The sequence below is a fragment of the Periophthalmus magnuspinnatus genome, chromosome 5 (assembly GCF_009829125.3).
Source record: "Periophthalmus magnuspinnatus isolate fPerMag1 chromosome 5, fPerMag1.2.pri, whole genome shotgun sequence".
In the NCBI taxonomy this organism is placed as follows: Eukaryota; Metazoa; Chordata; class Actinopteri; order Gobiiformes; family Gobiidae; genus Periophthalmus; species Periophthalmus magnuspinnatus.
The window spans coordinates 289,975-313,222 of record NC_047130.1 but is presented as its reverse complement, the minus strand read 5'-3'; the positions used below and the strand labels follow the sequence as shown (position 1 = coordinate 313,222).

General features: G+C 46.5%; 1 protein-coding gene across 1 annotated transcript in view; it reads left to right on the top strand.

Moving 5' to 3' along the window:
- The window catches only part of nfasca (neurofascin homolog (chicken) a), a 67,865-nt gene that overhangs the window by 6,793 nt on the left and 37,824 nt on the right, over positions 1-23,248 (top strand). Inside the window, exons 4-17 of the mRNA XM_055222154.1 lie at positions 2,578-2,774; positions 3,097-3,219; positions 5,021-5,185; positions 6,397-6,441; positions 8,707-8,818; positions 11,313-11,497; positions 12,128-12,259; positions 13,038-13,181; positions 14,108-14,219; positions 14,785-14,951; positions 18,129-18,276; positions 18,376-18,500; positions 21,482-21,583; positions 22,183-22,380. Of these exons, the coding sequence (XP_055078129.1) occupies positions 2,578-2,774; positions 3,097-3,219; positions 5,021-5,185; positions 6,397-6,441; positions 8,707-8,818; positions 11,313-11,497; positions 12,128-12,259; positions 13,038-13,181; positions 14,108-14,219; positions 14,785-14,951; positions 18,129-18,276; positions 18,376-18,500; positions 21,482-21,583; positions 22,183-22,380 (1,955 nt within the window). The remainder of the gene's footprint in view (positions 1-2,577; positions 2,775-3,096; positions 3,220-5,020; positions 5,186-6,396; positions 6,442-8,706; positions 8,819-11,312; positions 11,498-12,127; positions 12,260-13,037; positions 13,182-14,107; positions 14,220-14,784; positions 14,952-18,128; positions 18,277-18,375; positions 18,501-21,481; positions 21,584-22,182; positions 22,381-23,248) is intronic.

Sequence of the window (23,248 nt, the reverse complement as noted above, 5' to 3'; positions counted from 1 at the left end):
GAGTGGCCAGTCACTGGAACTGCAACGACTGAAAGGATTTTTATCATAGAGCGAAAAGTAACTGCTCATGTTCAGCTGACGGGGACAGACAGGGACAGACAGGGACAGACAGGGACAGACGGGGACAGACAGGGACATACGGGGACAGACGGGGACAGACAGGGACAGACAGGACAGACAGGGACAGACAGGGACAGACAGGACAGACAGGGGCTCCCTCGTCGCTCTCATCTCCCTCATCTCCCTCCTCGCCCTCGCCGCTCTCGTCGCTCTCATCTCCCTCCTCGCTCTCCTCGCCCTCGTCGCGCTCCTCGCTCAGACTCTCTCGGGGGTTATCTCATCTGCACATGGTCCATGGGCAGGACGTACGTCGTTGCTAAAGGCTAAAGTCGTCCCGTGCTCCGTTGACGCGGCTCGTTGACTCGATGCTTCATGTTTAAACCTCAGGGTTTTGTCTAAACCAGTTCACACTGAACTGATCTGCGTCTGGACTCTCCACCAATACTTATGTAATAATTACACGTCTGTTACATGTATTTGACCAAAGAAACCAGAAATAACCATGAACAGTACACACGTGTGTGTACTGCTCTTAATACTGTGTACTGAGTACTGCAGTACTTCAAATGACTCGTGTACTGTGCACAGTACAATAGTGCACAGTGTTACACATTTATAAACAATAACAGAGCCTGAAACACACGAGACATTAACCCAAGAAGCTAATGGTAGTTAGCATTTAAGCTAGCACCAGTTTAAAACAAAAGAACAGTCTCAAAATACAACGTGACTAAATAAAACATATTATAATTTCTCCAGTGTCTGTTCTTTTCCGCTTAAACACAGATCGCTGTAAACTCTCTGAACTGCACCATTACTCACCCCTACTGGAGTAATGTGGTATTACACCTGCAACTAAATATTATATAAGAAAGTTCCACACATAAAGGAACCGAAAATACAGACAGAAAAACAAAATGAAACGTTATTGGGGGATGTTTGATGGTAAATACGTCCAAGGTGCCACGTACGCTGAGATACGCCGAGATGGTTATTAATCCGTCGTGTTTAGTTGAAGCGCCATAGCAGCCTGTGCCCGAGGAACTTTTCTGAGGTTTTAAGCTCCATGGGAATAAAAACACAGGACTTGACGGCGCTCTGTGGCCTGTAATGAAACGAAGCAGAAAGAAACAATGCACTGCACAAGAAGGACCGCTGACAGGGCAAAAGACGAAGTTTAAATCTGTCGTCCAGTTGACAGATTTAAACTTCGTCTTTTGCCCTTCTGAAATCTCTCCCGTCTGGCATCAAACTGCCCAGACACCGGCCCGTGTAGACACTTGCTGGTTTTATAATGTCAAATAAAAGAGGAAGCGTTTATCAATGAAACTGTGACTTGTTTCACTGATCGATTCTGCACACACACCTTAAAGTGGGACTAAACACCTAAACTCCGCCCACAACCACATTTCAAATAAAGACGCTAAACCGGGCAGCGCCAGGACGACTAAAGAACAGGAGGAGGAGGAGGGGCGGAGTCTGGACATATGACGGTGTGATTGGTTTTCAGCCTCTTGTGACATGTTTTTGCTTTATTTTTTTACAATACAGACGAACCATGTATGTCCCTGATTGGCCGATCCACCTGTCAATCACGTTCATTTGAAAACGGGGAGATTCACCGGTGACGGATTCATATTTTTGTAAAGTATTTAAGAAGTGTGTGTGGTTGATCCCGGGCGAGCAGAAGCCAAAAGTGATAATACAATAAAAACACCGTCTACACAGTTTAATCGTGACAACGTGGATTTCGAGTTGCGTTCCGCTTTAATAACATGCAACATTCATCGGCAGATCAGTGTCCATGTGCACGGCCCTACAGTGGCTGGTGTCCAGAGTCTTACGTCATTCCCTGAGTGGACACAGAGGACACAGAGATTCCAGAGGACAGGACAAAAGGCCCCATGTCCAGTGTCCCCCACACACATTCACCCGCAGACGGAGACCTGGCCAGAGCCGTCCCAGTTACACAGAGGGCTATTGTCAGAGTCACATGCAGAGGAGGCCCGCGGGACAATTAGTGCGGAGCTCGTTCTCAAACATGACCTCAGCTGAATGTGAGGAGAGTCTGTGACACGCCACAGAAACACAGATTATCATGTTTAAACCGGGAAATTATGCTAAATAAATGACTTTCTACCATGTTATAATGTTATCGCTTCATTATAAACAGGCTTTTAAATGTCACCCATGCTCCGCCCACAAGCCTACGTCACCCATGCTCCGCCCACAAGCCTACGTCACCCATGCTCCGCCCACAAGCCTACGTCACCCATGCTCAAACACAACAGTCCTCCATAAATATACAAATATGTGACACAAACTGTACACTATGACGTGACAATCCTGGTGTGATGTAGTAGTTTCATTAGTGCGATGCAGCTGAGTGTGTTGTGATAGTGCTCTGAAGGGGGAGGGGCTTAGCACAGAGAGCAAAGAGAGGGGAGACTGGTTAAAAGCTGTTTTGCGTGACAGATCTGATTGAACATTCACGTCGTTTTCTTCTTCGTGCCGTAGATTTATTTGGCGGAGAAACGGGAAATACTTCAACACGGCGAAGGACCCCCGAGTGAGCGTGAGGAAGCGCTCGGGGACGCTGGAGATCAGCTTCAGGAGCGGCGATCGCCCCGAGGACTACGAGGGGGAGTACCAGTGTTTCGCCAACAACGATCTAGGGGTGGCGCTGTCCCACAAGATCCTGCTCCGCGTATCGAGTATGAACACACACCTGCGCCGTTACACACACCTCTAGAGACGCACACCTGTATCCAAACTACATCACCAAAGCTCCAAATGCTCTGTTCCACCTTGTGATGTCATGACGTAGTAGTTTTCAAGTAAACTCCTCCTTTTACCTTTAGTTCAGTCGAGATTCGCTTTGATTCCAGGGTCTGAAATTATCCCAATGATTCTAGAAATGAAGGTGTGTGGAGTTTAAAAACACAGTGGAGCACTTCCTGTATCACCACATGATGACATCACAAGGTGGAACAGAGTGTTTTCAGTTTGAGGGTTAAGACTGTGTGTCGCTCACAGAGGCTCCGCTGTGGCCTAAGGAGCAGCTCAAGCCGGTGCAGGTCTCTGAAGGCGCCCCCCTGGTCCTGCCCTGTAACCCGCCCCCCGGCCTGCCCCCGCCCATCACCTTCTGGATGAGCAGCGGTGAGTAAAACTAAAGTATTTACCACATTTTTAGATTATTTGAGGCAGTTATTTCTGTACTGATGTGTGTGTTTGTCCTGGCGTCGCTTGGTCAGTCGAGTCTCAGTCGATAAAAATGTGCATTCACCGACTAATTATTTTATTTTTATGATATGGATTTATGTGGGACGGCAGCAGAAAGAGCTGAACATTTGGCGTATTTTGTGATTTGGTAAAAGTTAAACTGTCTTCATATAAATAAATTGTTTTACTTGTACTTTTTTCTGCATAAATACTGTATTTTCCGGACGATAAGTCAAAAAATGCATAATATTGAAGAAAAAACGCGGTTATCAGTGTGAACGTAACAAAGACGTGACATTATCTACTCCCAACCAAACTATGAACTCCCCCTGCTGGTGTGGTCTTGTAAATGCAGTTTGGGTGCACAGATACACAGAGATACAGAAGAGTTTTGAATAGTTTTGAGAGCTTTTGCCACGCCTCCTTTTTAGGCGGCGAATCAATCGGCAGAACATGTTTTTATTCCAATAAGAAGCATTTCTCCTGCAGCTCTCGTCGCTCAAGAAGTGACCACATCATTCAGAATAAATGATTTGAGCAATAATCATAATCAAAATGTCGCTAGTTACACTCTGCCTGCAGTGTTCATCTGGTTGGTCTACAGCTCGGACCACAGCGTGACTTGAGTCTTAATTTAACCCGGCGTGGCCAGTCACAGCCCATTACATCAGCTGGAGTGTTTTGAAATGTGCTTGGGATGAGTTTTGTCCTTTCTTTATTCTTTTTTTTTATCAGGGACTAAAAGAAAAGATGATTTGTTTGATTTTGCCACTGCTTCTTTCCCTCTGCAGCCCCTGGACAGTGAACACACATTTAAATACACAAACACTTCATCATCGACTTCATCAGGAAAATACAATAAACGTCCCACGTCCAGTGCAGTGTGTTTCCTTCAGTCCAGACCAATATAAAAATACAAAACAATACAAATGAATCAGACTGATGTGGACACGTTTGATTATCTGAAATGTACTTTTTACAATTTCTAGTAAAATGATTCAGATTTACAGACAGTTTGAGAATCTGGATCATGAAACTGTTTCTGGCTTTTTTATTGGAACCACTGTCCAATGTGTTTCACTGCTGCAGACCTGCCCGAGAACGTCAAGAGCAGCTGTATCTGGGTAGTAGTAGTAGTAGTAGTAGTGGTAGTGGTAGTGGTAGTAGTAGTAGTAGTAGTAGTAGTAGTAGTAGTAGTAGTAGTAGTAGTAGTAGCCCGTGTCAGTGCACATGGCTGTTCTATAGACGCTCAGTGTGAATGACACATTAATGGGATGAGTCTCTGATTGGCTCTGGGGCATCGTCATGACGACCACATGTCTGATGTCGTGTTAAGTGTGTGTCCTCGTCACACGGCGCCTCCACAGATCTGTCTGACAGGTCTGTGTTTACCGTCTGACTCACAGTTCTACTCTCGTCTGTAGAATCCCTCCGTTGTCCTCCTGGACTGGACACGTTTCACGACTCGTCTTCAGTTGTGACGTGTTTTTGATAATTGGGTCAGATATAATTCTGTGTATTCACCTTTAAAGGCCCATTTTAGGCTCTAGAGATGTTTCCTGATCACAAACAGACCTGGAGTTGTGTCTAAATATGAGTAAATTATAAAATGGTTCAAACCTTTTAAAGTCACTGTGTCACAATATTTCTCCAGTTTTGTCCAGTTGACAGAATTAAACTTTTCTTTTGCGATTCTCATAATAATTCTAAATAATCTGATCTAGACGTCTCTCCACAGCCATGACGTCCATAGAGCAGGACCAGCGTGTTTCCATGGGACTCAATGGAGACCTGTATTTCTCCCACGTGATGAGTCGAGACACACAGACCGACTACAGCTGCAACGCCCGCTTCCTCTTCACCATCCAGCAGAAGAACCCCTACTACCTCAAAGTCCAGACCAGTGAGTACGGCCCACAGGGTCATATCTGCTCCACAGACCTGAGTGTAGATTTATTTATACACCACAGACCTGAGTGTAGATTTATTTATACACCACAGACCTGAGTGGCAGGTGTATATCTGTGGCTGACAGATCCATCTTTATCACAGACTGGTTGGTGCTGACTATAGTTTTGTTTCTACACCACAAACCAGTGGATGATGTTTATTTATTGTCTCATATCTGGAGCTCAGACGGTGAGTGACGTCTGCAGTCTCATATTTATACCTGAGATCAGTGGGTTCAGTCCATCCGTCCATGTTCTTCCTCTTATCCGGGTCGTGGAGACAGCCGTCTAAGCAGGGACTCCCAGACTCACCCCAGACACACGGTGGGACACAAAGGCGTTCCCAGACCAGAGAGACATGGTCCCTCCAGCGTGTCCTGGGTCTGCCCCGGGGCCTCCTCCCAGTGGGAGATGAACACCTCCCCACAGAGGAGACATCCTGAACAGATGCCAGAGCCACCTCAGCTGCTCCTCTCCACAGGAAGTTGGGAACGTCTGGCTCTGCCAAATGTTCCCAACTGACCCCCACATTACGCTCGGGTCTGCCAGGTCTGTGCAGCTTCCTCCTCCTCAGCGGATCAAACTCACCCGAGTGTCAGACTCACCCGAGTGTCCATGACACGCGGCCGGGGGTCAGATGACACGACAACAAAGTGGATCATTGACCTCTGACCTCATGGGTCCAGTCTAATAATCTTCTTTCTGGACTGTTGATAGTGGATAGTGTCACACTCTCAGAGGAGGAGCAGGGCCAGTTTTCCCATTTAATGGAATAAATGATCAGACTCACAAATGTTGATCCATCAGTGACTAGACCTGAGACGAGCTCTATCCTCAAAACTTCGACGCCACAGGGCCAGTGTCTCAGTCACATGTAACAAAGTGCTTTATATCTCAGATAAATATATGTTATGAAAGTCTGTGTTACTTCAGTGTCAGATACATCTCACTGTGGACTTTATAAACTAAATACTGGTATCGATAAATATTAGTTATGAGCTACAGATCAGATATCAGTATCACCTCAAAAAGATCCACTTTGGCCCCTCCCTCATATTCCTCTGACCTTCCTGGTCTGTCTTAAACGTGATTGGTCTGTAGAATGTTAGAGTCTCACAGAGACGTTCCTCGAGGAGCTTGTGAACACTTGTGCATGTGTTTTCAGACGAGCAGTACAATGAAACATCTTATAATGCCTCTTCATCTTCTGGTGAGTTGTGTCCTCTGTCGTCTGTAGTTCCTTCCTCACACATGGGGGGGCGCTCTAACCTGCTGTTGGCTGTTGGCTAACTGTCACTAAGTCTCTGTATGTCTCCGTCTCTGTTCGTGTCACTCGGGCAGTGATTCTAAAGATATATTTTCTTTTACACAGCTTTGGCACAGTTAGTGTTTTAGTTTATTAGTCACAGTTAGAGAATCGCTCTATTAACTGAACTTACACTTCGCACGTCGGCCAGAGCTAAAGCTGCGACTAACTCTCTGCTCTTTAGACTTCAGCGGTGGATTCTTTGGGCAGAAGGTCATGTGTTTGCAAATACACAGTGACCTCCGGCCTAAAGCAGATGTCCACTGCACTTTTATCACGGTTTTGTCTGTGATAAAAGTTTGGTGATGGTGAGTCTCACAGTGACACGGGTCCAGCAGCTTTAAACCAGACGAGTGAAGTAAACACGAGCAGCAGAAGAGTTCAGTCACAGACCAGGACCACATCTCCACATTTCTGCTTCACTAACGTGCAGGTGGCTGTTTTTAACATCATATCATGGGATTTTAACCGAGTAAGAAGTGCAGCGTGTGCAGCTCAAACCACAGAAGTGCACGAGGCGAGATAATCAGCGAGCGATGGACCTCTGAGATGATTCAGACGTTTACTCCAAATGTGGCAGAAGAGCTTCCAGAGGAAATGAAACACCAGAGCGAAGTGAGAGACGTTTAGAGGCTGTAGTGTTCATCTGGCTCCCCCTGGAGGACACAGAGGAGGGACACTTTTGTCCTGAGGGCTGTTCCTCTCCTCAAACTGCTCTAACACAGGATCTGCTGACCCGTCCTGACCAGTCGTCCTGTGAAGCTGCACTGAGACGTTTAACAGTCACACAGGCACAAAGGCGACGCAGAAGCACAGAGGAAATGTTGCTGCAGCTAAACCTGAATTTCCCTCTGGATCAATAAAGTTTATCTTATCTTATCTTAAGTTTACAGTTGAAGTTTTCATACACTATATATTTTTTTCTCTCTGTCTGACATGAAATCAGATTAAACTTTTCCTGTTTTAGGTCAATTAGGATAAACCAAATTATTTCTATTTGCTAAATGCCAGAATAATGAGAGAAGGATCACACACATTTCATTAGTATTTGTTCCATTGCCTTTAAACTTTGTGACTTGGGTCAAATGTTTTGGATTTCCTTCCACAAACTTATTTGAATAGTTGGCAGGAGTTTTGTCCCGTTCGTACAGACAGAACTGGTGTAACTGAGTTTGTCTTGCTCACACAGGCCTTTTCAGGTCATTTTCAGGCCTTTGTGATGGACACTCCAAAACATTGACTTTGTTATCCTTTAGCCTCTTTGTCACCAGTTTGTCAGCGTCAAGTCACTGTCCATTTAGCAAACCCATTTGTGCCCGAGCTTAAACATTTGAGAGTGAGAAAAAAAAGCGTATGTTTTTATATAAGTGAAAGTAAACTTCTGATTTCAACTGTAAATATCTAACTTGTGCAATCGCAAAAAACACCGTTAGCATGTAGCGCTAGTCTCAGCGGTTAAGATCTCGTCAGCACACAGCACCTAGAGCCTGAGATTGAACAAAACGAAAAAAAAGTCCTGCAGCTGACACCAGACTTTAACTGGACTGAACATAGAGCAGATGATGTCAAAGTGTTTCATGTCGAAGATGGAAAGCATCACCATGAACCTGCTCCAGATCTTTACTCTACAGTTTAAACGTCTTTTCTCTAGAGCACACGCAGCAGTGACATTAGGACGTATGGTATTTCATTCTATTAGCCCGACCGTAATGTGTTTAGCGTTTGTCCGTGGTTGGCAGAGTAAGAGCGATGAGCGGAACAATGTCGTCTGTGAGAGGAGCCAGGCACATCTGCTCCCTGTAACGAGGTTAAACTGAGGCCCATCCTGACAGGCCCGTCTCACCCTCGGGCCTCGCGTTCATGCCATGTGCCCAGCCTCGATGTTTAAATGTAGGGAAACTGATTTTTATCAACGCATGTAAACCCTGGAACTACGACTGGGATGTTGTGAATCGAATCCCAAAGACCCCACAAGATCACCCACCTGGAGAACCTGACACTCGGACACTTTCTGCTTTTAACTGTGAAAAAACAGCCAGGAAAATACTATCGTCAGTGATTATAAAGTACAGCCTCTCCACCGAGCACAGGTCGCTTTGTTTTTGTCCGCTTCATTAAACTGAAACTTCTCCGTACAAGTGCTGGATGTTGATGTTTGTTTCTGTGCAGGTCGGTCGGTGCCAGAGTCCACCCCGTCCTTCTTGTCCCCATCGGGCACCGAGAGCTCCAAGACGGTGCTGCGTGACCAACAGTTGCTGCTGGAGTGTATCGCCGCCGGCAGGTCAGGTTCAAATCATCTTTGACTTTTTAAGTTCTAGAAATGAAAAGGCAAGGTGAGTTTATTAGCACGATTCAAGAGGGTGGTTAGGAAAGACAGTCCCTCCTTGAACAGAAATGGAGACATCATCCCCGATTTATAACTGCACCCCCAGACCCAAAGCAAACAAAGGAAACAAAGAGGACAATACAGCGAGCCATTAGGGCAGGGGTGCTTAGACTGTTTCAGTGTGTGAGCTGCTTTTAAAATGATCGCGTCTGAAAGATCTACCACCTAATACAAAAATGTTAAACATATATTTATTTGTAAATGTTTTATGATTCTCACATGTCCAGTGCATTTTGATGAACATGAGATAAAACTGCACAACAACTGAACTTCTCACATGTTCATAATGACTTGAATGATGATTTCTGCTCTGATGTGAGGGATGCAGAGTTCAGGCAGAAGCTTCTGACAGACAGGAGTAAAATTGAAACTTTTCGTTTGAAAGTGATAACAGAGATAATCATGTTGATTACGGTTTTGTCTTTTTTTTAATAACCATAAAAATCATGTTAAATGAAGTATCAGAATTTACAGTATTTTTCCACACAACTACTTCTATTTTACACATCCATCCGTATTTTCTCTTTTACGCATCAAATAAATGAGTGAAAATCCCCGCAGCCCCGGGCTCTCATTCGTCACGAGGCAGATTAATGTAATGATGGTAAAATATTTAGACAGTTCCGTGTCTCCGCTTTGAGACGCCGTTTGAATTTACATGAAGCACGACTGGGGGCGGAGTTACGCTGCTGGAAAGTCCACAACCCGCTCTATCTGCGACGAGAGGATCCGACGCTATAGGGTTAAACTCACGCTTGTTTATGCAGCTCCATGATGTGACCTGGGGTCAGGTGTGACCTGGGGTCAGGTGTGACCTGGGGTCAGGTGTGACCTGGGGTCAGGTGTGACCTGGGGTCAGGTGTGACCTCGGGTCAGGTGTGACCTGACTGTCCTGTGTATTAGTCATGTGACTGGATGACGGGACGTGATCTACACAAAATGCCTTCACGATCGACTACAGCCGCGTAACTTTTACCTTCCTTCAGCAGAAGTCCAACTTTTTTGGAGCTGAATCAGCCAATCAGGACGCACAACATAATGGTCTACAGTCCAACAGCCAATCAGGATGCACGACACAATGGTCTACAGTCCAACAGCCAATCAGGACGCACGACACAATGCACGTTCATACACTGTAAACAAAAAACACATGCAGAATTGCACAAAAAACTTTGAGTGGGATCATCTCTCCACAGATCAGCTCCATAACTCGACCTGTTGGTGTAGCATGTTTTTTTGTAGAGATAAGATTAAAGCTCAACAGTGGAACATTCTAAGAAATCCTCCAACCTGCATATCAGAAACTCACAACCAAAATAAAGTCACTCCCTCTCGTTAAGCCGATTCTCCAACATAAGATGAAAAACAACCCGACTGATGATCTCAAAGTCCAACAACCAAAGAATTCACTGGACAAACATCCGTGGGATCGACCGACATGTTCTGATCAAATCTCAGACAAAAAGTGCGGATTGTGCAGCTGAACAGACAGAAACAATGACACGTCTGTTCTGTTGAGCAACGAAACATGGACCCAGTTCAAATAATCCACGCTTCAAAAAACAAATCAGTGAGTCAATACGCTCCATGACAGAGTGTCGCTAAAACAGGATTTTATTAAACGCCCGTGCAAAGTGTTAGTCTTAAAATGATCAAAATCCTGTTTCAGTGCATCATTTTACTCTGCAGCCAGAAAATAAACAAGGACCAAAGCTTCGATCTTTTACACAATAAGTATTAATTTATAAATAAAATAAATAAATGTGTACGTTTTCCTTGCATTTTGGACGAGTTTTGGATTTTGTGCATTTGTGGATTTGGTGACACGTGCACAGATATTTTTATAAATTGATATTTTCTACGTCTTTGCTCATGTACGGGGTTTTGCTGATCTGTCCATTTTTTTCATTCATGTTAATACAAAACAAAGGAGGAGAGAAAGGAGAAAGGAGAGAAAGATGAAATGGCTAAATTGGCGTGAAATTTGCCTTTATTACCTTTATTTCTCAACTTTTACTTGCAAACTGCTACTTGACTCGTGTAAAACTATGATAAATATTTAAAAGGAGCATTTTCAAAGTGATAATTTGAAAAAAAAAGTCAGATTTTCCCATAACGACGTCTTTGGAGTGTGGAGTAAATAAATATAAATAAAATTAAAAAAAATAAACGCCTCTCTCATGATCAGCGTCGATGCTAGCAGCTCGTTTTTGGAGTTTTTACGCTCACATTCGAGGGCTGTTTTTATTTCATTGATGTTTAAAGTTACAAAACGCTAAGTGCATCATATGACGTACAAAATGCTGCTCGTTTAGCGTGTTTGTTTTAGCGTGTTTCTTTAGCGTGTTTGTTTTAGCGTGTTTCTTTAGCGTGTGCATGTGCGTCTCAGGCCCACGCCCGCCATCAGCTGGTTTAAGAAAGGAGGAGAGCTGCCGGAGCACAAGGTCACGCTGGAGAACTTCAACAAGACTCTGCAAGTGTCCGGCGTGTCGGAGGAGGACGCCGGCGAGTACGTGTGCATGGCGACCAACCGCCTCGGGAGCATCCGCCACGCCATCACTGTGCACGTCAAAGGTGAAGTACACGCAAAATTACATGTTCTATAGTAGTAAGATGCGTCGCTCTGGAGTATAAGTCGCACCCCCGGACAAAAAGTGACACTTATAGTCCAGAAAATACACTATGTAGTTCTCATTTACATTTACCTGAGTAGCTTTTTAACTTTTCACGTTTCAAATATGTTGTAAAAAGGCAAAAGATGAAGTTTAAATTTGACAAGTCGTTGTAGAAGTGAAGACGTTTAGCTGCTCGTCCAAGCCGCGGCTTGGACGAGCAGCTAAACGTCTTCACTCCTACAACAAACGGTCAAAATCTAAATTAATATATTCTTTATTCTTTATTTCTGTCTCACTTTTTACAGCCAGAGAGCGCCTCCCTGTGGCCGTTAGCTGGTAGAACTCTATAAATTAGCTGCACCGTTGTATAGGCCGCAGGGGAAAAAGTAGCGGCTTATCGTCCGAAATTTACGGTGCTTTTATTTGAGTAGTATTTTTCCCAAATACTTTTTTAATCTTAATCGTACTTCCACTCTAATGTCCGTTTACTCTTACTCGAGTACAGTTTTTGGCTGCTCTGTGGACCTTTCTTTCCGTCTTTCTCTCTTTCTTTCTTCTTTAACCTTTATGACCCTCTCGTCTGTGACAGCTGCCCCCTACTGGCTGGACAAACCCACAGACCTGGTCCTGGCTCCAGATGAAAACGGGCGCCTGGTTTGTCGGGCCAATGGAAACCCCAAACCAAACATCCAGTGGCTGGTGAACGGACAGCCTCTGGACAGTGAGTACTGACCGCACGCCCTGACGTCACATTTATCAGTGTGATTCAGAGGGGAGTTCAGAGGTCAAGGGTCAGGGAGAGGTCAGAATACTTTACCTGGGGGTGTTTGGATTGAACTGAGGACAGACGATGATGAGAGACAGTTTACACATAAAGACGGGACTTTTACTGACAGTTTAAACATTTATTTAACAAAGTGAAGGTTGTGATTTATTTTTATTTGTGAAATCTTAACCATTGTGTTAATTCAAGTTTTGACGTTATGGTTGATAAATAACATACTGTATCTGCTGCCTCTGTCCAACCAGGGATTTTATAAAACAGATTATTTTTGACCAAAATAAAGCTGAGCCTCTGCACAAGCTCCTGAGACAGGAAGTGACGCTACCAAAATAAAACACAGGAGCAACGTGCACTTCTGTTATTTCCAAAATAAAACATCAAAATGATAAAATTCACTGATAAATTCAAACGAAACAGAAAACACAAACAGAAAACTGTAATAAGTGCATTTTAAACTCAGGAGCGTTGATGACGGAGGATTGTGGGTGGAGCATTGAACAGAATTTTACAGCAAACGTCTAAAGTTTATTTTGCAAAGCAGCTCGTTTAACTCTGTTCTGGTGAAATGAGTCGTCCGTCCTGCCTCACGCACTTGAAGGACTTTATTTTGATTGATCAGATTGATCAGATTGATTTGATTGATCAGCCCGTGGTTCATATTTAAAGTCGTGCTGGTGTTTTGTCGGTCGTGTCTGACCCTGGATGTCTCGTTTAGGCTCCGTGCCGACTCAGGGCCGCCAGCTCCTGGGCGACACCATCCTGTTCCGCTCGGTGCTGATGGGCTCCAGTGCAGTGTATCAGTGCAACGCCTCCAACCCCCACGGATACCTGCTCGCCAACGCCTTCGTCAGTGTGCTGGGTACGAACACGTCTGTGTAGAGCTGCAGGAGGCCTGGGATAGTCCTGGTTTAGACCTGGTTTAGTCCTGGTTTAGTCCTGGTTTAGACCTGGTTTAGTCCTGGGATAGTCCTGGTTTAGACCTGGTTTAGCCCTGGTCTAGACCTGGTTTAGTCCTGGTTTAGTCCTGGTTTAGACCTGGTTTAGTCCATTATTCTGACTCTTTCTCACAGACATGCCTCCTCGGTCAGTCCTGGTTCAGTCCTGGTCTGATCCTGGTTTAGACCTGGTTTAGTCCTGGTCTAGACCTGGTCTAGTCCTGGTCTAGTCCTGGTCTAGTCCTGGTCTAGACCTGGTCTAGTCCTGGTCTAGTCCTGGTTTAGTTCTGGTCTAGTCCTGGTTTAGTTCTGGTCTAGTCCTGGTCTAGTCCTGGTCTAGTCCTGGTCTAGTCCTGGTTTAGTCCATTATTCTGACTCTTTCTCACAGACATGCCTCCTCGGTCAGTCCTGGTTCAGTCCTGGGTTTATCCTGGTCTGGTCCTGGTCTAGTCCTGGTCTAGACCTGGTCTGATCCTGGTCTAGTCCTGGTCTGATCCTGGTTTAGTCCTGGTTTAGACCTGGTTTAGTCCATTATTCTGACTCTTTCTCACAGACATGCCTCCTCGGTCAGTCCTGGTTCAGTCCTGGGTTTATCCTGGTCTAGTCCTGGTCTAGACCTGGTCTGATCCTGGTCTAGTCCTGGTTTAGTCCTGGTCTAGTCCTGGTTTAGTCCTGGTTTAGTCCATTATTCTGACTCTTTCTCACAGACATGCCTCCTCGGTCAGTCCTGATTCAGTCCTGGGTTAATCCTGGTCTAGTCCTGGTCTGATCCTGGTCTGATCCTGGTTTAGTCCTGGTCTAGTCCTGGTTTAGTCCTGGTTTAGTCCATTATTCTGACTCTTTCTCACAGACATGCCTCCTCGGATGCTCGCTCCTAAAAACCAGCTCATCAAAGTCATCGAGAACAACCGGACCTTCCTGGACTGTCCGTTTTTCGGTTCCCCTCTGCCTGAGCTGAGATGGTAAGGACCAGACCGATGCTCCGTCATGAAGCTTTATTTATCTGTTACCACGGTGACACAATCACATCAGCAAACAGCCAAAACAGATTTAAGTCTGAGAACACAACAAAAAAACACAACATGGATTCAAACATTTTCAACAAAAACAGAAGAGAACCTCATTATTAAAACATGAATCACAAACATTTGTGAGAAAAATGTTCCCAAACCGTTCAGGCCCAAACCAAACTGGGATTATAGGATTTTTATTATTCATTTATTCTTTTGAAAATGCTAAATTTGCCCAAAACAACTTAACATGTTTTATGTTTTCACGTTTGTGTTTCGTGTTCTGTTTTTGTTTACTTAAAATAGTCGTGCAGGAGCAGAGGTGAGTGGGATTGTGGGAAGAGTTTTGGATGGGCCTGGGACAGATCTCTAGATTACTCAAACATACATCTGACTCGGGCGTGTTTTTGATGAGGGAAAACGTTCTATCACGAGAAAAAGCTCCAGAAAGTCGCTTTTGCAGATGATCGTCTTTAAACTCTGCACAAACACTGACGTAGCTCTTTTTTTGGTGTAGGTTCAAGAACGGTCAGGGCAGCGGTCTGGACGGAGGGCACTACCGCGTCCACAGAAACGGCACTCTGGAGATCAAAAGGGCGCGGTCCGAGGACGAGGGCACCTACACCTGCGTCGCCAACAGCATCCTGGGCACCGCCGAGAACCAAGTCCGACTCGAGATCAAAGGTCAGGGTCCTCAAACTTTGAAACGACACGGAAATGTAAACAAAACAGACAAAAGAGAACGCGCCGGAGGAACAGAAACAGTTCATTTAAGACGCGCTTTTTTTAAAAACACAACGTCTACACGGGAAGAACACGCCTGCAGGTTTAGAAAATAAAACAGCACCAACACGGATCATCTGCTTTTATTTCCTCTGAAACATTTTGTCTTTTTACATTGATACTGACTCCATTTCCTCCTGTGTTTTCACACTTGTGTTTACTGCCAGAGAGCGCCCCCCGGTGGCAGTTAGGCAGTAAACATCTGCCACGGTTCAAGGCGTAGGGGGAAAGTCGAGGATTATTGTCTGAAATTTACAGCAGTGATGTTTAATGTTCTTTTGATTTTCAGACTGTAAAATCTGAAATGGGAAATGTAGAGATTTATTCACAAACATACAAATAAAATAGTTTTTAAGAGTTGGAGCCTGGAGAGTTGAGACATTTATGTTAAAAACATGAAACACTGAGGTTTGGACACGTGAGACAAAGACACGTGAGAATCAAACTAAAAGTAATAAACACAGAGCTAAAAGTGACACTTTGGCTCATTACAAGTACGGTTTTGAGGATGTCTCTGTGTCCTCTCTGTGTCTCTGCGTCCTCTCTGTGTCTCTGCGTCCTCTCTGTGTCTCTGCGTCCTCTCGGTGTCTCTGCGTCCTCTCTGTGTCTCTGCGTCCTCTCTGTGTCTCTGCGTCCTCTCTGTGTCTCTGCATCCTCTCGGTGTCTCTGCGTCCTCTCTGTGTCTCTGCGTCCTCTCTGTGTCTCTGCGTCCTCTCCATGTCTCTGCGTCCTCTCTGTCTCCCTGCGTCCTCTCCGTCTCTCTCTGTCTCTCTGCGTCCTCTCTGTCTCTCTGCGTCCTCTCTGTCTCTCTGTGTCCTCTCTGTCTCTCTGCGTCCTCTCCGTCTCTCTCTGTCTCTCTGTGTCCTCTCTGTCTCTCTGCGTCCTCTCCGTCTCTCTGCGTCCTCTCTGCGTCCTCTCTGCGTCCTCTCTGCGTCCTCTCTGCGTCCTCTCTGCGTCCTCTCTGTCTCTCTCCGTCTCTCTCTGTCTCTCTGCGTCCTCTCTGTCTCTCTGCGTCCTCTCCGTCTCTCTCCGTCTCTCTGCGTCCTCTCCGTCTCTCTCTGTCTCTCTGCGTCCTCTCTGTCTCTCTGCGTCCTCTCCGTCTCTCTCTGTCTCTCTGCGTCCTCTCTGTCTCTCTGCATCCTCTCCGTCTCTCTCCGTCTCTCTCTGTCTCTCTGCATCCTCTCTGTCTCTCTGCGTCCTCTCTGTCTCTCTGTGTCCTCTCTGCGTCCTCTCCGTCTCTCTGTGTCCTCTCTGCGTCCTCTCTGTCTCTCTGTGTCCTCTCTGCGTCCTCTCCGTCTCTCTGTGTCCTCTCTGCGTCCTCTCTGTCTCTCTGTGTCCTCTCTGTCTCTCTGCGTCCTCTCTGTCTCTCTGCGTCCTCTCCGTCTCTCTCTGTCTCTCTGCGTCCTCTCTGTCTCTCTGTGTCCTCTCTGTCTCTCTGCGTCCTCTCTGTCTCTCTGCGTCCTCTCCGTCTCTCTCTGTCTCTCTGCGTCCTCTCTGTCTCTCTGCGTCCTCTCTGTCTCTCTGCGTCCTCTCCGTCTCTCTGCGTCCTCTCTCTGTCTCTCTGCGTCCTCTCTGTCTCTCTGCGTCCTCTCTGTCTCTCTGCGTCCTCTCCGTCTCTCTCTGTCTCTCTGCGTCCTCTCTGTCTCTCTGCGTCCTCTCTGTCTCTCTGTGTCCTCTCCGTCTCTCTCCGTCTCTCTCTGTCTCTCTGCATCCTCTCTGTCTCTCTGCGTCCTCTCTGTCTCTCTGTGTCCTCTCTGCGTCCTCTCCGTCTCTCTGTGTCCTCTCTGCGTCCTCTCTGTCTCTCTGTGTCCTCTCTGCGTCCTCTCCGTCTCTCTGTGTCCTCTCTGCGTCCTCTCTGTCTCTCTGTGTCCTCTCTGTCTCTCTGCGTCCTCTCTGTCTCTCTGCGTCCTCTCCGTCTCTCTCTGTCTCTCTGCGTCCTCTCTGTCTCTCTGTGTCCTCTCTGTCTCTCTGCGTCCTCTCTGTCTCTCTACGTCCTCTCCGTCTCTCTCTGTCTCTCTGCGTCCTCTCTGTCTCTCTGCGTCCTCTCTGTCTCTCTGCGTCCTCTCCGTCTCTCTGCGTCCTCTCTCTGTCTCTCTGCGTCCTCTCCGTCTCTCTCTGTCTCTCTGCGTCCTCTCCGTCTCTCTCTGTCTCTCTGCGTCCTCTCCATCTCTCTGCGTCCTCTCCGTCTCTCTGCGTCCTCTCTGTCTCTCTGCGTCCTCTCTGTCTCTCTGCGTCCTCTCCGTCTCTCTCCGTCTCTCTCCGTCTCTCTGCGTCCTCTCTGTCTCTCTGCGTCCTCTCTGTCTCTCTGCGTCCTCTCCATCTCTCTGCGTCCTCTCTGTCTCTCTGTGTCCTCTCTGCGTCCTCTCCGTCTCTCTCTGTCTCTCTGCGTCCTCTCTGTCTCTCTGTGTCCTCTCCGTCTCTCTCCGTCTCTCTCTGTCTCTCTGCGTCCTCTCCGTCTCTCTCTGTCTCTCTGCGTCCTCTCCATCTCTCTGCGTCCTCTCCGTCTCTCTGCGTCCTCTCTGTCTCTCTGCGTCCTCTCTGTCTCTCTGCGTCCTCTCCGTCTCTCTCCGTCTCTCTCCGTCTCTCTGCGTCCTCTCTGTCTCTCTGCGTCCTCTCTGTCTCTCTGCGTCCTCTCCATCTCTCTGCGTCCTCTCTGTCTCTCTGTGTCCTCTCTGCGTCCTCTCCGTCTCTCTCTGTCTCTCTGCGTCCTCTCTGTCTCTCTGCGTCCTCTCTCTGTCTCTCTGTGTCCTCTCTGCGTCCTCTCCGTCTCTCTGTGTCCTCTCTGCGTCCTCTCTGTCTCTCTGTGTCCTCTCTGCGTCCTCTCTGTCTCTCTGTGTCCTCTCTGCGTCCTCTCCGTCTCTCTCTGTCTCTCTGCGTCCTCTCCGTCTCTCTCCGTCTCTCTGCGTCCTCTCTGTCTCTCTGCGTCCTCTCTGTCTCTCTGCGTCCTCTCCGTCTCTCTCTGTCTCTCTGCGTCCTCTCCGTCTCTCTCCGTCTCTCTCTGTCTCTCTGCGTCCTCTCTGTCTCTCTGTGTCCTCTCCGCGTCCTCTCCGTCCAGCTCTCACGTCTCTTGTCTTCCAGAGCCCACTCGTATCGTCCGGGCCCCGGAGCATCAGTCTGTGGTCAGAGGGTCCACGGTTCGATTCGACTGTAAAGTGAAGTTTGACCCCAGCCTGACCCCGAGTGTGACCTGGACCAAAGACGACGAGCCGCTGCACCTGGGCTGGAGGTCAGAGTCTGAGGACGCGTTTAAATACCTCAGTGCTAGTACTTTTGACGTGTACTTGTACTTGTACTTGTACTTCACTCGTACTTGTCTGTGTCCCAGGTTCAGGAAGGACGAGGACGCTCTGACCATCTCTAAAGTGGACGAGAGCGACGAGGGGACGTACACCTGCAGCGCCCGGACCGCCATCGACCTGGACTCCGCCTCAGGACGGCTCACTGTGCTCGGTACGGCTCCTACAGCGGCTGCACCTCCTCCTGCTGCACCTCCACCTGCTGCACCTCCTCCTGCTCCACCTCCTGCTGCACCTCCCCCTGCTCCACCTCCTGCTGCACCTCCCCCTGCTCCACCTCCTGCTGCACCTCCTCCTGCTCCACCTCCTGCTCCACCTCCCCCTGCTCCACCTCCTGCTCCTCCACCTCCCCCTGCTCCACCTCCTCCTCCTCCACCTCCTGCACCTCCTCCTCCTCCTGCACCTCCTCCTCCTGCTGCACCTCCTCCTCCTGCTGCTCCTCCACCTCCTCCTGCTCCACCTCCTCCTGCTCCACCTCCCCCTGCTCCACCTCCTCCTGCTCCACCTCCTCCTGCTCCACCTCCTCCTGCTCCATCTCCTGCTGCACCTCCTCCTGCTCCACCACCTCCTCCTGCTCCACCTCCTCCCCCTGCTCCTCCTCCTCCTCCTGCTCCTCCTCCTGCTCCACCTCCTCCTGCTGCACCTCCTCCTGCTCCACCTCCTCCTGCTGCACCTCCTCCTGCTCCACCTCCTCCTGCTCCACCTCCTCCTGCTCCTCCTCCTCCTGCTCCACCACCTCCTCCTGCTCCTCCTCCTGCTCCACCACCTCCTCCTGCTCCACCTCCTCCCCCTGCTCCTCCTCCTGCTCCTCCTCCTGCTCCTCCTCCTGCTCCACCTCCTCCTCCTCCTGCTCCTCCTCCTGCTCCTCCTCCTCCTGCTCCTCCTCCTCCTGCTCCACCACCTCCTCCTGCTCCATCTCCTCCCCCTGCTCCTCCACCTCCTCCTCCTGCTCCTCCTCCTGCTCCTCCTCCTGCTCCACCTCCTCCTCCTCCTGCTCCTCCTCCACCTCCTCCTCCACCTCCTCCTCCACCTCCTCCTCCTCCTCCTCTCACAGGAGACGCTGGTTTAAAACTGCAGATTAACTAAACTAACCGTGTATTTGTTTTAGTTTGTTCTAACAAAAAGTTGTGTCTTTTTTAGAAAATGACTCTTAAATTTAAAGTTCAGTTTTTCACAATATTAAAGTTTAAAACACGATTTAAACACAAAGGAAAGTTTGTCCTTCAGTCCAAAGTTAAATCCGTCACATGGACAAACGCAGGAGCGAAGACGTTTGGACGAGGAGCTAAACGTCTTCGCTCCTACACGTCTCTTCTGTTGTGGTCAGATTCCTGCTGGACACTGTCTGTCTGAAGGAGGCTTACTCACCTCTTAGCATCCTGTCTAATGTTCTCTTTGTTTCCTTTGTTTGCTTTGGGTCTGACCCAACAGTTGACAGATTTTACTTTTGGCTTTTATCACAAAACTAATGAACAGTTACTCAATACTGATTCTGAAACCACAAGGATCATAAAAACTCAGTGTATTTTCTTTCTTTTGGATTAAACCTGAGTTCAGCGGTGGCTCAGTCGGTAGAGCATTTCTCTCTGGGCAAGAAACAGCAGCTTAACACGAGCGAGTGTGGACTGAACGATGAAACATGAAACACTCGAGAAACAACATCATATCAAAACAGATCAGAAAATATATCAGAAAATAACATTGTGACGAGTGAGAGACGCCGCCAGGACCGGTGTCAGGTCAGTTCTGTGGAGAGGCGACGCTCCTCACAGAATAGAACCCGTCAAACCGTGTAAACCAAATGAAACATCTCAAATCCAAACAGATTCTCAGTGAAACTCGTTGATGTTTGTTTAAATCACAGACTAAACTGTAGATTTCTAATAATTGTTTTGTGTCTAACCCTGACTGACCCCTGACCTCCGTCCACAGAACACGCCTCCCTGCTCCCCTCCGTGTCTAGCACCCTGCCTCGAGGTAACTACTCTCACATTCTAACTCATGTTTAGGCTTTGTCTGGTTTTATTCTGTCTTTTGATGGATTTGAGGTTTGTTTTGTTTTTTATGCATGTTGTTGTTGTTGTTGTTGTTGTTGTTGTTGTTGTTGTTGTTGTTGTTGTTGTTGTTGTTGTTGTTGTTGTTGTTGTTGTTGTTTTTGTTTTTATAATTTTCTCATTTTAATTTTATTTGGTGGGTTAATCCCTGTGGAAAGTATAAATGAAGAAACATCACAAAATCAGGGTGGTGATTTTTATCTGTTGTGAAAAAGTGCAGGTTTTAGAGTCAGAGTTAGAGTCAGAGCGGCTCAAACCCCCCGAGCTCCTGCCCCGGGACAAAACAACAAACCAGAGGATTCTAAGGTTTAACTTAAACACAACTAATGCAAATGAAACCTCAAAATGATCCACGTTAAACCTCTAAAGCCCACAGCGCCCTCTGCGCTTCATCTGAGGAATCAACACGTCACACTGTGACTCAGCCCCGAGTCTGTGACCTCCAGGTCAGAGTCTGGTCAGGACTCGACTCCCAGGAGAGAACACAAGCTGCCACATCACAGAGTGAAAGAAGCATGACTCTGATATTATTATTATTATTATTATTATTATTATTATTATTATTATTATTATTATTATTATTGTTATTATTATTATTATTATTATTATTTTTATTATTTTTTATTATTATTATTATTATTATTATTATTATCATCATCATTATTATTATTGTTATTATCATTATTATTATTTTATTATTATTATTATTTATATTATTATTATTATCATTATTATTATTATTGTTATTATCATTATTATTATTTTATTATTATTATTATTTATATTATTATTATTATCATTATTATTATTATTGTTATTATCATTATTATTATTATTATTATTTATATTATTATTATTATCATTATTATTATTGTTATTATCATTATTATTATTATTATTATTATTGTTATTATTATTATTATCATTATTATTATTATTGTTATTATCATTATTATTATTTTTATTATTATTATTTTTATTATTATTTTATTATTATTATTATTTATATTATTATCATTATTATTATTATTGTTATTATCATTATTATTATTTTTTTAATTATTATTATTATTATCCACAGAGCGCCCGAACTCCCCCACGGACCTGGAGCTCTCTGATCCTGCAGCTCGCAGTGTGAGACTCACCTGGATCCCAGGACACGACAACCAGAGCCCCATCACAGGTACTCCCCCCTCACAGGTACTCCCCCCTCACAGGTACTCCCCCTCACAGGTACTCCCCCATCACAGGTACTCCCCCCTCACAGGTACTCCCCCCTCACAGGTACTCCCCCTCACAGGTACTCCCCCCTCACAGGTACTCCCCCCTCACAGGTACTCCCCCAGCACAGGTACTCCCCCAGCACAGGTACTCCCCCATCACAGGTACTCCCCCCTCACAGGTACTCCCCCAGCACAGGTACTCCCCCCTCACAGGTACTCCCCCTCACAGGTACTCCATACGGACTGACTGCACACAGAGTACCATGTGCAGTACTCACAGTGGCTGTACTGCTGCTGTAAATGTAATGTTAAAAAGTAAATGTACCTGAGAACTGCCCCGTCACAAAACTAAATATTCTCTTTACACGTGAGAAGTTTAAATACTCAACAGTACAATCAATACTGACCCCTGAGTACAAGTACAATTTTACCATGTCTGTGTCCCGTGTGTGTGTCCCGTGTGTGTGTCCCGTGTGTGTGTCCCGTGTGTGTGTCCCGTGTCCCGTGTGCGTGTCCCATGTCCCGTGTGCGTGTCCCGTGTCCCGTGTCCCGTGTGCAGAGTTCCAGGTGCAGTTTGAGGAGGACCGTTACCAGCCGGGCGAGTGGAGGAACCTGTCGTCTTACCCTGGAGATCACAACTCCGTGATCCTGCAGCTCGCCCCCTTCATCAACTACAAGTTCAGAGTCATCGCCTTCAACGCCGTGGGCCCCAGTCCGCCGAGCGAGCCCTCCAAACGCTACCAGACGAGCGGAACAGGTACGTCCTCGAGGAAGTGCCCGCATCGGGAAAATGAGGTTTTATCTGTGGAGAAACAGCTTTAGAACATGATGAACACTAACAACTAGCATGCTAACACTCACAGAAGAATATCTGAATAACATGAGTACAACATGTTCTAATAATCTGCATTTCACACATTTGTCCCATGATATAAAACTACATTTTAAAGTGTTTAAACCTTAACTGTGGCTCTAGACGTGACAAAATGAGACTAAATTCAAACTAAACATGTACAAAAAACACTCACATAGAAATACAAGACAAATTAAAGCCGCAAGCGGCATTGAACGGCCCTCACGGGCCTTGCTTCGCACTCCGCCGACCCGGCACTCCCTGTGGGTGCCGCTAACGCGCCACTTGTCCCTTTTTTATTGGGGCTTTGGGCTGCACTTGTCACCAAACAAGTTAAAACACATCTGAAGAAGTTCCGGGTCGGCGCCGAGAGAGATGGCAGCCTGATTCTGCTCTCTTGACAGTACATAGCAAATTACACCCCCCCCCAGAAACTAAGACAACTGAATTCAACAAATAAATGGTGGAATGGATGGGGGAAACAAAAAAGAAGGACGTCGTACTAAAAGTCTCCGAAACAAAGCAATGGAACAAGATGCTGAAAGAGAAGAAAATGTGGCGTGCACCGAAGCTAACACGCGAGCGGCTAACGCCCCAGCGTGGCAGGAGATGCTACCAGGCCTGGTAACAATATTGGAAGATTTAAAGCAAGAAATAAGAAACGGATTTGCGTCGTTTAAAGAAGAAGTGAAAGCTGATATCAGAAAAGAATTTAACGCATTTAGAGCTGAAATAAACAAGAAACTTTCCGACAATGATAAAGAGTTACAGG